This window comes from Nannobrachium achirus (genome assembly GCF_963921795.1).
Source record: "Nannobrachium achirus genome assembly, chromosome: 13".
NCBI classification, from domain to species: domain Eukaryota; kingdom Metazoa; phylum Chordata; class Actinopteri; order Myctophiformes; family Myctophidae; genus Nannobrachium; species Nannobrachium achirus.
Window position 1 is genome coordinate 39,330,177 of NC_137833.1, and position 15,122 is coordinate 39,345,298.

The following is a 15,122-nucleotide window of genomic DNA, read 5'->3' on the forward strand; positions in this document are numbered from 1 at the left end:
AAAAAAAAAAAAAAGATCTTGATCGCACGCAATGGCAGGATGGACTGGCCGCTGGCATAAAAAGACAGATAAGGGGAAGACAGAGGGGAGGAAGATGGCTGTGAAACACCACAAGGGAGATAGTGGAATGTTTATCTTTCGTTAGATGCCCAACAAGTGCATCCGCATTGTTTTCCAAAAGGCATCGTGCACACATAACACCAGCATCACACTTAACATCTGATGAGGTGTTGACAGCGGAGGACTTGGCTGGGATTTCAGCCTTTTAACTCTCAGTTGATGGGTGTTTTTTAATGGGGCCAAACTCATTTCATTTCATTCTTCACCCTGACGTCAGGCTATTGTTTAGAATTATGAGTGAAGGATGCTTTCATCTCCCTGTCCAAGTGGGCCCATCGCCCGACCGCACGAGGTCCATTGCCATGACATCAGGAAGGTCATGGAGAAATGTAATACCCAGTTGTTGTTGTTCAATGGAAATGATAGAGTGTGTGTGGCTCCATGATTAGAACGCCTTTAAACCACTTAAACCCTATGTCTAGTTGACTGGTGTCCCTCAGGGATCCATACTTGTTCCATTCTTTTTTTAACTCTCGAATCTATTCGCTCTAAAATAACCAATCTCAGACCCCCATTTGAAAGGCTTTTGTGCTATGCCAACCCATAAGAGAAGCTTTGTTGTGTCCGCAGTAAATAACATATAGGCTAACTTCCCTACTTATATTGATCCCAAATGACTGTCTATGGGGTTGTCCAGTTTCCCCAGCAGCCCTCAGTAGCATAAGAGTGGATTTCATAAGCATATTCCTACTTGAGCAACTTTGTTTTCCCTTCCCCTATTCACTCATACTAGGACATGACGTACTGTATGTGTAGGCTGAATAATTAGCATTTTTGTGAATGGTCTTTGCAGGCTATTAGATCTATAGTCTTGGTTCCCAGAGCCCGGATGGACTGTGGGTGGAAAAGGAGTAAAATACATTTGAAAATAGCTTTCACAATGTGTAGCTTTGTGAACATAATTTTGAAACAGCTAAAGTATAAAAAAGTGGCTAAACTGATTTTGAAGCTATATTAACTAATTGTTACTGGTATGGGGACCCCCTGGAAACCTCTCAAGGATCCCTGGGGGTGCCCAGACCCCACTTTGAGAACCACTGCTCCACTCGATCAAAGAATCCAGTCTTTATTCTTTCTGGTGTCTTGTTGTTCCATGTGTTTAGCTTCAATGACTGAATCAATGATGCAGTCAAAGCTACAAAGCCAGATACAGAACTGAGCGGCTACAGGCTGGATGTGGTTTAAAATGCAAACTACAATTTAACAATTACAATTTAGGCATTTAGCAGACGCTCTTAATCCAGAGCGATTTACAATAAGCAAGGAGACCACATGCTAATACATCATACACCAACATTAAAGGGATATTCCACTTTCAAAAAAACGTTTGGTAATTTTATTGTCTAATCAGGCTTTTATGAACACCCTGAACAGTTTTTAATTTGCTTGAGTCAGCATTTAGATATTTGATGTAAATGTTATCCTGCCCTCCTCTCCAGGGCTTCTCCCCACACACACCCATTGTAACTTCAAACTTCATTAAAAACACCCATATTTTTTTCAAGTGACTCATACTACCCTCCTAATACGTGAGCAGGCCGTGTTTTTTCAATAACCTTTTTCATTTATCTTTAATAAAATGTTATTGTATTTAATTTTGTCCATTTTCCCAAAGAATTATTAAAAATAAAAATAAAAAAATCATAAAAAAAATGTAACAGTGTCTAATACCAGACGGATAGTCTAGATAACCCATGGTCTTTGATGATGCGACCTGTCCTTAATAATATCAGACAATATTTAATCCCAAAGCTGTTTAATTTTAAATGCATCATTTTTTGTCCATTGGCAACCAAGGAATCAATGTAAGACATTGCAATTAATTAAAACATCGCTATACTATTAAAAAATCGGATTTGAAAACACGGAAAACCCCATTCTACTAATGGGGGTTGTTAAATATTTCCCCCACGCTTGACTCCGCCCCCAGCTATGACGCGCTGATGACAAAGCTCCGTGTTGGTGTATGGGTGTGTGTGGGGAGAGGCCCTGGGCCTGGAGGGCCTGGTAACATTTACATCAAATATCTAAATATTGATTCAAGCAAATTAAAAGCTGTCCAGGGTGTTCATAAAAGCCTGATTAGACGATAAAATGACCAAAAGTTTTTTTGAAAGTGGAATATCCCTTTAAATACATCAAATGCATAGAAAAGTAATCCAAAAATGAATACATCAAATGTAAGTACATAAAGAAACTATTGAAAAACAATCAAAACATCAATAATCTGTACATCGAAGCTATACACAGTACTATAGCTTCGATGTACGACAGTATGCCAAGTCGAAAATAGCCCGACATCGTAATAAACAAGTAATTCCACCAACCGGTCAACAGTTCTAAATAATATTGCCATTTCCAGAGTTCCCAGTATCCTAACGTCCCTTCATTCCCTTTCAAACATCAACTTGGCCGACTGGCCTGGCCCTGTCACCATTCTGACGTCTCCGGAATAACACTTATTATTTTGCTTTGCTGGCAGGGTGCTAAATCAGCCAACACCGAATGGGGACGACGTGAGTGTTTTTTTTCCCCCTGTTGTTGAATGCGACAGACAGCCAACAGACTATGGGAAATTATGTCAAACCTTGAAAGGCTTGGAGTGATGTGTTTCTTTGTTGAGAGGCTGTGTTGTGAAAGTGAAAGGAACAGCTGTCCTGGCAGGCAGGCTATGGGGTGAGGTGATGGTACCTGCTCACCAGATGTGACTGTGATTTCAGCTTCAGTCTCTGCATATGTAATTGAGAGAGAATTTTGTGTGCGCGCCATAGTGTGTCTGTGCAGGGGTGTCACACCAAATTCTGGGCCCTGGGTACTTTAACTATTGAAAAATAGCAGATATACAAGCTCACAGCGCGGCACCGAGTGCCGCGCTGCGAGCTTGTAGATCTGCTATTTTTGAAAAATATTGAAAAATGTGTGCAAGTCTTTTGAAAAACCTATGTTTCTATATCAGTGGTGCTCAAACCTTTTCATGTGAAGGACCCCCAAAATGAGATGTATTTGGCCATGGACCCTCATCTCAAAATATTTAGTTCCAGGGACCCCCAGAAGCAAAATTTGAGTTTACAAATGTTCTCTTAAAAAAATACATATATTCAAAGATTTGCACACATTTTCACAAATAGCAGATCTACAAGCTTGCAGATCTGCTATTTTTCAATAGCTAAAGTATAAAATAATTAAGGCCCCTCCACCTTGGGCCCTAGTAACTCAGTCCCACTCCCCCCCCCACCCTTGTGACGCCCCTGTGTCTGTGAGTATGCAATGTACTTGAAAGAAGTGTGTGTGTGTGTGTGTGTGTGTGTGTGTGTGTGTGTGTGTGTGTGTGTGTGTGTGTGTGTGTGTGTGTGTGCGTGCGTGCGTGCGTGCGTGCGTGTGCATTCGTGCATGCATGCGTGCATTTCAGAACACCTCGCTGACCCGGCCCCAGTTGTTTGGATGGCACAGCCAAAGAAAGCTCACTCACACTCTCACCCTGATTACACTTTTGTTTGTTTCATTTGTCACACATTTGGACGGCGCGTTTGATTAATGGGCCGGTAAGAAGGAAATGACATCACCACGGCTTGCCTTGTCAGGGCAAGGCTCAGCACATGTTGGAGACGGAGAGAGAGAGTGATGTAAATATAACTCATATTCCTGGGCCCAGGGGCGTCACACCAAATTCTGGGCCCTGGGTACAAGGATTCACTGCGGGCCCCCCATGAATGTTAACTATTGAAAAATAGCAGATATACAAGCTCACAGCGCGGCACCGAGTGCCGCGCTGCGAGCTTGTATATCTGCTATTTTTGAAAAATCGTGAAAATGTGTGCAAGAAACCTATGTCAAGGACCTCCAAGATGATATGTATTTGGCCACGGACCCCGATCTCAAAATATTTTGTTCCAGGGACCCCCAGAAGCAAAATTTGAATTAGAAATGTTCGCTTAAAAAATATATATATTCAAAGATTTTCACACATTTTCACAACTTTTCAAAAATAGCAGATCTACAAGCTCGCAGCGTGGCACTCGGTGCCGCGCTGTGAGCTTGTATATCTGTTATTTTTCAATAGATAAAGTTATTAGGGCCCCCTCCACCTTGGGCCCCAGTAACTCAGTCCCACTTTCCTACCCCTTGTGACGCCCCTGCCTGGGCCCCTGGGGGTTTGCGTAGATGTAGACAGTTGTTTTGTTCTCGCCAACTTTCAAGTCAGCACTCAAGTCTCAGTAACGTTGCCGTTGCCATGAGAGAGTTTGACTCTTTATGTTTGTTGTGGTTTGTTTTGGGGGGAACGGTTATGAGTCGCTGGGGTTTCTGTAATTCTGTGGTCGGGTTAATGCAGTTATGGTTTATTTTGGTTTCATTAGTTTGAACTGCGGTCCACCTCTTAAAGGACCATGTTGTAAAGTACATAAATACAGAAAATGTTCTTGTTAATGGCTTTCTTTTGTGTTTGTTTATATTTTATGCAAAGTCATTAAAATGAACAAACTAAACGTCATCCTCATGTCATGGATTTGTTTGTAAATCAATTTTCCAGGCACAATTTATTTTATCTTTTAGACTTGGCCAATAATTTGTATCCATTTTTCTCCCCAATTTAGCCTGTACTGTATGCCTATTAGTTCCTCCCCACACATTACTTCTGCTATTGTGTGGTTCTCAACCTGTGGGTCAGGGATTTGCGCTATGTTGTCTTGTACTTGTATTGTAGTGTATGTTTTAGAAAAAGAAAAAAAAAGAAGCATGTATTGTATCTGCCATATTATGAATTGTCGAATGCTTAACAAAAATTATTATATAAAAAACAAATGATTATTTTGGGGGTATTTCGCGGCTTGAAAAGGTTAAGAACCACTCAGTAAGAAAGCCATACCTCTGGCTCCCCGCAGTCACATTCCTCTCCCTCCTCGACATAACCGTTGCCACACTTCTGTCCCCCGTAGAGCACCTTCACCTCGGGCATGTTGTAGAGACACATGCCTACGCCTTTCTCCAGGCTGGCTGCAAGGTCCTTCTTACTGCACGTGCTGAACACTGTCGGGAAGGGATACCTGATGGAGGAAAGGACCAATTAGCAAATAGAAAGAAGAAAGAAGGAAAGGTCTTTACCTTAACGCAGGCCAAATGTATTTGTATTGCACAGGGGTCTTCAACAGGGGGGCCGGGACCCCTAGGGGGTCCTCAGAGTTACTACAGGGGGTCCTCCAAATCTTTGTGTGATAGAAACTTTTTTCTCTTTTTTTTTATATCAACCACTTGAACCCTCGTGTCCATATTGCGAGAATTTTAGCCAAAAATAGCAGATCTACAAGCTCACAACGCCTCGCGCTGCGTTGTGTAGATCGGCTATTTTCGGCAAAGAGGTTTGGTGTAGAGGGGAAAGAGAGCAGACTAAGTACAGAGTGAAAGGTCAACTTTATTAAGTATTGACGGTTCAAGTAGTTAAATATCTCAAAACACAAATTGACATGAATCCAAAATACACTGATAATCGTGCTGTCAAACAATGAAAATATATAGAATCTATGAAAAGGTTGTGGGGGTACCTGCTTCATCTCTCTCTCTCTCAACTAAGGGGTCCTTGGCCTGAAAACATTGAAGACCCCTGATATAGCACATTTCAACAACAACAACATTCAAAGTGCTTTACACAAAACATTAAGACATTATTTCTCGACCAGTGGTCCACTATAGCTAGAGGTCCATGGCAGAATTACAAAAAACAATACAGAAGAGATGGCAAACGAAAATTCAGTTGCGATTTAAAAGAACTGACAGAGCACTGTAGAAGACTTCCAGAAAGAACAAAAATAAATAAATAAAGAATGAAAGAAAGAAAGAGAAAAACGCCATCAATTCAGAATCAAAGTACAGTGACTGTGGGAGCAGTGGATTTGAACGAGAGTGATGAAGATGACTCAACACAGATGAAGGCAGACAGACACCCCGACTGGAAAATAAAAAGGCTCTTCACATTTCAATGGTTTGCCGACATCAGTTAAGCCTCCAAATCAGCACACATCTTTTCTATGAACATGAGCAAGTAAAACAACAAATGTGCAGCACGCCAAAGTACTTGAAAGCACTCCCTACTTTCTCAAGCAAGCACTCAAAGCCACATCTTCAAAGGACAGGCGCTTTAAGTGGTGCGTGCGTGCATATCGTGTGTGTGTGTGTGTGTGAGCACGCGCGCACACCTATGGATGAGTTCCCCGTATATTGGCTATATCAATTGTGCAACCACATAATTTCGACCGCATTAATTTTTGCTCCCTGGGACCGCTTACCTGAAAACGCTGAGTAATGTCTAATTTAGCGAGGGGCCGAAATTGGATTTTCATGTTGAGAATGAGAGACGTTATGAATCGAGAGATGAAACAGTCTGATCTGTGGCTGACTGTAACAGCTGTGGGCCCCGGGGGGGAGCGCTCCGCTCGCTCTGTCTGCGGCAGAGCGAGATTCTCTGTGTCTATAAACCAAAGGACCAGAGAGCAGAAATAAATCGAGCAGAGGAACAGGAAGACGGGAGAGACATGGAACAAATTACTTGAACAAGCAGGAGAGGGAAAACAGAAGGGACGTGTGGAGAGCTGGAAGAGAGAAACACAAAAAGATCCAGAGATACAGATGGAAGGGCAGTGATGCAGAGACAGAGCCATGAAGACCTATAAAGGGAATGAGAATGGAAAAAGAGAGGGAGGAAAATGTCTACAGTATTTTACTCTGAAAGTCTACAAATTGATCAGTAATATGGACAATTGCGGGCAAATTGTTACACTTTGAGGGCTCTATTTTGATTGTCTTAACCCTTTTTGTGCTTATTCCGAACAAGTTCGGCTTTATTTCGGCCTTTTGATCGTCCAGGGTGCGTATCCCAAACTAGTTCGGCTTTTTATATAAAATTATTTAAACACCCAGAGGCCTTAGCGAAGCACCGGGCTAAATTTTCGAGCCGGCCGCGATTTGTTTACATCGGCCCGCGAGAGCGTCGCGCCGCCGATATTTGCCGCCCACTCCAATGCAATCCAGGATCTTTAGAGCTCATTTTCTCTGTTCCATGCCTATCCATGAGGTGCGCAAGGTTTAATCACGGCTAAATCGCCGAAAATTGGGCTTCTAAAATGAGTGGTAGCCAATAGCTAACTTCAAGCTACTTCATCCTGTTCCTGTTCATGACACAAAGGAAAGTGTTCACGTGCGTCATGGCTGCGCACGGCTTGTGCATAAACAGCGTATGTCTATGGTGGATTCTCTGGCCACTGGGCGCCTTCTAGTGTAGATTCCGGGCACTGGATGAGTTAAAGGGCCACTTCACCTCTGGTACAACCAGATCTTATTTTATTGTTGTTTGGGACACAATCAACACAATCCTGAGTTATTCTTTGTGTTCAATCTGTGTTTTGAGATATTTTTGTATTTCAGCTGTGCTAGTGATGCGTTTTGCATCATATGATGCAGCATGATGATGCAAAATGCATCATATGATGCAAAATGCATCACTAGCACAGCTGAAATACTAAAATATCTCAAACACAGATTGAATACAAAAAATAAACTCAGGATTGTGTTGATTGTGTCCCAAACAACAATAAAATAAGATCTAGTTGTCCAGAGGTGAAGTGGCCCTTTAAGTACCAGCTCTTATGCCTTTACCTAAAGGCCTGTCCAAACTGTCTCCGACCACCAAACTTTTCATCTGAGAGTTCCGACTTTCCGATGTGCAGATTTCCAAACTCTCTCCAGGGTAATGCTTTTCAGAATATGCAAGTGACGTCATTTTGTAATTGAACCGGACCTTTCCGGAGGAAAGGTTTGGTGGTCGGAGACAGTATGGACAGGCCTTTAAGTTAAGGCATAAGAGCTGGTACTTAAAAACAATCAAAATAGAGCCCTGAGAGTTTAATTAACGCCCAGAAATGGTACACAGTAAAATCCTTTGTTTTCACTGTCTGTTTTTACACCCTCAAATAAATAAAGACATTTACTGTGTAAAGAAAGACAAGTTTAAGTGAAACTCCTTTTGTCATTGTGTCCTACACTGTCACCGGTTAAAGCTAGCTGGTATGAACCAGTACAATGGTGCCCCAAACCGGAAATAGCAAATGTAAAAGCTACTGTGTAAAGAAAGACAAGTTTAAGTGAAACTCCTTTTGTCATTGTGTCCTACACTGTCACCGGTTAAAGCTAGCTGGTATGAACCAATACAATGGTGCCCCAAACCGGAAATAGCAAATGTAAAAGCTGCTATTGTTGGTGCAGTACACTGTTAAATCAGATTTAAAGGTTCCACACCAAGCATTTAAAAATAATTTATATAACATTGTTTGTGTCCCAAAAATGTTTTTCAAAATGGTTTGAGGCTAAATTACCACTCCTGAATACAGAGCCTGGCTCTCAGAGCATTTTCAGCAGCAGTACCACCTTGTCCTGAGTGGGAGGACTGCGCTATTGAGACAGTTTTGGCCCCACACTCCTCCCCACCTCCTGCTCAGCAGGCCTGCCCACCCCTCCCCAACCCTCTCCCAGCTCCTCCTGCCTCCTTCTCAGGCCTGCCCACCCCTCCCCAACCCTCTCCCAGCTCCTCCTGCCTCCTTCTCAGGCCTGCCCACCCCTCCTCAACCCCCACTCAGCACAGCAGTAGCAGTAGGTCCTGATTGTGATGTCACAATCGGACCTAAAATCAGACAGCCCGTTCTGAGACCTGCTTACATAGATCCGCCCATAAACTGAGAAAGACACAATGGTCAGGAGGAATAGGACTAGGAAGGTGCTGGTGGGACACCAAAAAAAATACATAAAAATTGGAAAAATGTAAATTCATGGTGTAGTCCCTTTAAGCTCATGCAGTCTCACATACTGTAATTTTTTTCAGTATGTCACAGGATACTGTACATCTCACACGTGCATAACACAGTAGATTGGATCTTCGTCAATTGTGACGGAACCCATCATCTGTAATGCTTTCAGTCAACAGGGCGGATTAGAGAAAATCCAACATGACTGGTAATGAATTAGCCTGATAAATCAGTCCGCACATTACCACCCCGTTGGTGGGTGGTGTGTAGTGTGGACTGACCCCGGAGATTATTTATTTTATTTCAGCTCCGCCCGAGGAGCGGGCGAATTGAATGGGCCAATCAGGGCTTTAGACTTGGGGCACGTGGTAGGCTGGTCCGGTCCCAGCCCCCCCCCAGCCCCCTCCCTTGAGAGCTCTTCGACCCACGTGAGAGTCCCTAGTGGACTCTGATTGGTGCTCTTCTGCCCACGTGAGTCGCTAGTGGACTCTAATTGGTCCGTGAAAACTGTCAAGGCGGAGTCAGACTCGACTCGAATTCTTTTAATAAACTATACAATAGTGCCGTTTCATTACGTTTTAATACCATTTTGCAACGTAAACATGCAATCATATAATGTGTTATAAGAAATAACGTATTTTTGCAATGTCACGGCACGTCGCCGTCGGGGGCTCTAAGCGTGTGTGTGTGTGTGTGTGTGTGTGTGTGTGTGTGTGACGTCAATAGGCTTTAGCCCGCCCCCCCAGAAGTGGAATGTCTGCCCGAAATCTCAGACTCTCTTCCCAAAACGAAGTGTGTGATAGAGTCTGACGCTTGCAGTCAGGCTAGTAATGAATGACATTAATGTAGTTGGTACTTTAGCTTTAGCTCTGTTGAGTTAGTGGGGGGTTAGTGGGGGGCTTGTGAATATTTTATAGCGTTGTCAGTTGCCTCTTTTCATGAGTGTTCTCCTTATCCACTTCGGCACGAGTGATGAATAGCAAAAATATCCAGTCTACAAGCCCACAATTCGTCACAGTACATTCTGAGCTTGTAGACCTGCTTTTTTTGCATCTTGAAAATGATATACATAAAAAAAAAAATCTTTGTCTATAATGATGGCATCACAAAATAGGACGCCTAGTTTAAGGGGGAGTGGAGATAAAAGATTTAAAAAAACAACAACAAAACAAAACCAAAAATGCTTTTGTTCTCTCCCTGGAGCACTGTGCAATTTTCTTCAAATAAAACTCCATAAAAACAACACTGTAACAATGTTGCTGCTTTCAGCCTTGGGGTGAAAACAACACGGTCGCTTTCTCTCTGCACATCTGTCTGCCTCAGGAGAGTGTCAGCCTCTTGAAGATCTGTCCTCATCTCCTCCACTAATCCACCTGCTGTGGTGTTGGGAGTCTGTTTACCCAACCTTATGCTTCATTCATACTCGGTTGTATGCCGATGTCATCTACAAGACAAAACACGTCGCGTCAACAACACCTTGGATCTAGGGATGGGACGATATTATCGTTTATCGTGATAAAAAAACACAGATTGATCGTGAAATCGTCCTCTGTCATGCATTGGGATCAATTCACTTTTCATCCGGTACCATTTATTTTAAACCTTAACCTTCTATTGTTAAAACGTACTTATAATATACGTACGTCTTTTTTTCACTCTCTACCAAATCTCTTTGCCAAAGAATTGCCGATCTACAAGCTCACAACGTGTCGCATTGCGACGCGTTGTGAGCTTGTAGAGCTGCTATTTTTCGGCAAATGCTCCTCCCCGGGATAATGAATGTTGGGGATATTTTGATTATCGCGATAATATCGTGATATCGTGATTTCTTTGGTCACAACCTTTGGTCCCATCCCTACTTGCATCTGCGACGCATTGCGAGTTGTAGACTCCGCCGTGTGACGAAATATAAATCATGGCTTATCGCATGCCTCAAACACACACACGCTGTAAAACAGAGCTTTTCTGTGCTGTGCACAGACACCACCCACACACCAACATCCAGGGCGGACGGACTACGCAGATCAAACCGCGGAGCACAGAGCAAAAGGGAAACGGTTGTAAATCGCCTGGCCTGCCACTGATAACAGAACAGAAGGCATGGCGGTAGATTCCAACCAGCAGCTGTGCGAGAGGGAAGAGGGAGGGGGAGAGAGAGAGAGAGAGAGAGAGAGAGAGAAAGAGAATACAGAGATAATTGCGACCGAAGGTCACAGTTTACCATGAGAAAAGTCACAGCTTGTCCGCGTGTATACGTCGTGTATACGGTCTATGGGCAAACCCATAGACCGTAGAAATGTGTCATCATGATGTCATCATGCTCTGATGCCACTGTGATGTCAGGGGAACCACTCTACCAGGATGGGTTTGCCGCTCTGGAAATCACGCTCTGGCTTCACTGTGATGTCACACTAACAGAATCCTTTTATGCCCATATATGGAGTTCCCTGATGTCATCAATTAATTAATTAATGATGCCCTGTTAGAGAGATCCCTGTGATGCCAGGGGGAACAAATCCCTTTTACGCCCATATACGGAGATATGGAGATCCCTGTGATGCCAGGGTAACAAATCCCTTTTATGCCCATATAAGGAGATCCCTGATGTCCACATCCCTGTGGCGTGACCTCCCCCTTTTGGGTGAGGTCGCTTGTCGCCCTGAGGCGTCTTACTAGTATAGAGAGAATATATAGAGAGAAACAACGCTAGGCATTGCTTAACTCCACCAGTGAGCTTTGTGGGAAAGGAAAGGAAGAATACCTCTCCTTTATGTCTGACGTAGGTAGGTCCACCTGGTCAGGATCTGGGCCTGCTGGGGGGCATCAGCTCTCCCTCATTTTAATCTCTCTAAAGCCTCTAATTCTCTCCGGAAATATTCTCTCTCTACCCCTCACGCACAGGGGTGCTTTCACTCACACTCACTCACACACACACACACACACACACACACACACACACACACACACACACACACACACACACACACACACACACACACACACACACACAGACACACACACACACACACACACACACACACACACACACACACACACACACACACACACGTGCATGCAGATTCACACATACACACATTCGATTTAAACACTCAATTCAACCCAATTCCTCCCCTCGTGCACAGACACACATATACTATGCAGTACACAGTGTCTATTATTACAGCTGAGGCCACATCACACCTGATATGCTGTCTAGGAAATTAGCCAAACAGCCAATATACATATAGCTCAGTTTCCCTGGATAACATACGCTTGAAACCCTCCTAGGTTCTTTCCATGTGTGGCTAGCAACTCTGGGATTTACAGTACCAGGGCGGCTACATGATGTCATCAGAAAGAAAATCTTGAAGGTCTTTCAAAAGGTTTCAAAATTTTCGACAATACCGCCATAGCTTGTAGGTTGGCTATTGGTTAAGATCCGAGCAGCCTGCTGCCACTGCAGCATGAATGGTGACCACTCTTATACCCTGCATAAATAACACATTCAGACGTATTCATGCCGTTAAAGATCATGACCTTATTAACATGCTGATAGGTGGACCGATGGCAGAGAGTGACAGGCTGTATCATGTGTAGCGGTGGGTGGCTCAGAGACTGGATCTGTTGCACATTGAACCCCAACGGGACGCCCAATTAGAGGCTGCGAGGGAAAGAGAGCAGCCCTGATGATATCTGATGAGACACAGTTGAACTATGAAGCTGCGCACAGAATGTTGCATTTTCATTAGGGACATTTAAAAGGGCAAGTGCAGGACTCTTGGACTGTCACTTCTCTTTATCCTCATCTCAATGTGATTCCATTTTTTGGCCGGGCCGCAACAGTGGATCCAGCCATATACTATATAAGCGGCTATGTGAGATAATGTGACTGACTGACTCACTGACTGTGTGATGATCAAGTTATAGTAACTGTCAGCGGTTGGCCAAGCAACAGACTAGCGGCACTAGCCAATCATAGAGCAGTCCTATCTACAGGCTGTTGGATGGAGGCTCTGTCCACAGTAGCATGGATATTTTGCTAAAAGCATACAGCATGTTACTCTCATCCACATGCATATTTTTCAAAAAGCACAAATTTGGTGCAAAATGGAGCTTATGTGGAATCAATGATGTCACAGCTTACAGTATATGCATCGTTGTCGGGTGGAAACCTTGTATGTCCAAAACATACGCTTTGTTCGCTTTGTATTTATCATTTGAAAACATGATTTAAAATAGTGAAAATAGCTGAACTACAAGCACAAAATGCCTTGCATCGCGAGGCGTTGTGTGCTTGTAGATCAGGGGTCAGGGCTTTACTTTGCGAAAAAACATACAAATTTGAAACTTGGAGATATGAGGTCTTCTGCCCGACAGTGATGATATGCTCATTGTTTTTTTTTTGTAATGAGCATGTGCTGGAAACAACAACAGTAATGGAGGAAAGCATACCAGGTCAGAACACTGAACATCTGCTTTTTTAGCTATTTTTAATATCTTTTTGCCTAAAATAACATGCTCAAAATAGAGACGCCAGGCAGAATGTGGTTAAACAGCGGCTCCAAACAACTTCCAAAGTCAACTTTACCACAGACATCTTTATTCCACCTGCAGTACAATAGCTTCCTCTGACCTCACTGACGCAGAGATGCTCTCAGACCAACACATCTCTCTGTCACTTAAACAAACCAATAACAAGTCAAAAGCTCCCCCGCATCGCCATGTAGGTCATTTTGTTTCTTAATAAAGAGGTCGCCTCCGGGCCTGACGTCCACCCTGGGTCTCCCTCTGCGGCCTCACTTCTCTGCCCAATGACGCGTGACACAGCCCTCTGACTGCGGCTAACCATCCAAAGCAAACCACTTTGAACTTTCACCAGTCTATCCCCAAATGATGCAACTCTTGGCTCAACAGCCAACGGTCTCTTCAAAAATACCCACAGCAAACTCTTCATATTGCCTTTGTCCATCAAAGCTTATAGTGCATTGTCAAGAAGTGCCGCGCGTGACACAAAACCCCTTGTGGCCATCGCACCTGTGTCACTGTCATCCATCTATGTCTTACTCTCAAACAATAGCTTAATTGTTTTGGACTCTCTCTCGCTGTCACTCTTTTTTCATTCCGTCTCTCATCTCTGTCTCTCATCTTTCTGTTCTCGTGCGGAGGAAGATAAAAGACAAGCGAAACCTCTGGTTGCTGTGCCGCCTGTCTATCAGGACATAAAGTGCCTCTCTGGGGTTCTCTGCGTGTGCCTGCTTCCCTGATTGCAGTTGGCAGCGCCACGGATAATCACGTCATTTACATTCAGTCTGCCCCCCTCTCCATTAGCAAGTCTTTGAGTACAGAGCATCCCCAAAATACAAAGCTAAGAGCAGAGAGAGCTCATTGCACCGCCACCGTACAGCCCGGTAGTGCTACTGCTAAACAACCTTTTTTTGTGTCACTTTAAATCTCCCATTGACACAAACTACAAACAATAAGACAAATCAAATGGAAACAAAAGAAAAAATCATAAATAGAGAGAAAAATAAATGATTCATATTTTTATCACAGCTACGAAATACATTGAGGAGTCCTCGAGAATCCTTAGCTGCTCAACAATGTACACAAGTAACAGTTGACTGAAGATCAAGTTTGCTCAGTCATCCTATGCCTGCTAAAAAAAAAGAATCAAATCATGTTGAGAGACTCTTACTGCAACTCCATTATACGTCACACAAAACCCTTGAAGCCATCCTCCGAATCCTCTACTGTACTCTATCTCCCTGAGATATCTTCACCCGATGACTAGACATCAATCACTTTCACACCTCAGCAGAACTGTTGTTGTTCTGAGAGGAATGTTGCATGTGGGCCACAGGATGAGCTAACAATCATCAGTGTATTTTGGATTCATGTCAATTTGTGTTTTCACATATTTAACAACGTGAACCGTCAATACTTAATAAACGATCTTTCACTCTGTACTTTGTGTGCTCTTTTTTCCCCTCTACACCAAAGCTCTTTGCCGAAAATAGCCGATCTACAAGATCACAACGCCTCGCCTGCAAGGCGTTATGAGCTTGTAGATCTGCTATTTTTGGAGTTCTCAGAATATGGACATTAAGGTTCAAGTGGTTAATATAAAAAAAATCAAACCTCGGTTCGAATTGAAGCGGTGGACAGATAAAACTTCTATTCTGAATGTATTTGGAGAGCTGGTATGACAGTTGGTAT

General features: G+C 43.4%; 1 protein-coding gene across 1 annotated transcript in view; it reads right to left on the bottom strand.

Moving 5' to 3' along the window:
• The window catches only part of adam12b (ADAM metallopeptidase domain 12b), a gene marked incomplete at both ends in the record, with an annotated part of 157,014 nt that overhangs the window by 38,932 nt on the left and 102,960 nt on the right, over positions 1–15,122 (bottom strand). Inside the window, one exon of the mRNA XM_080740712.1 lies at positions 4,985–5,162. Coding sequence (XP_080596838.1) covers positions 4,985–5,162 — 178 coding nt within the window. The remainder of the gene's footprint in view (positions 1–4,984; positions 5,163–15,122) is intronic.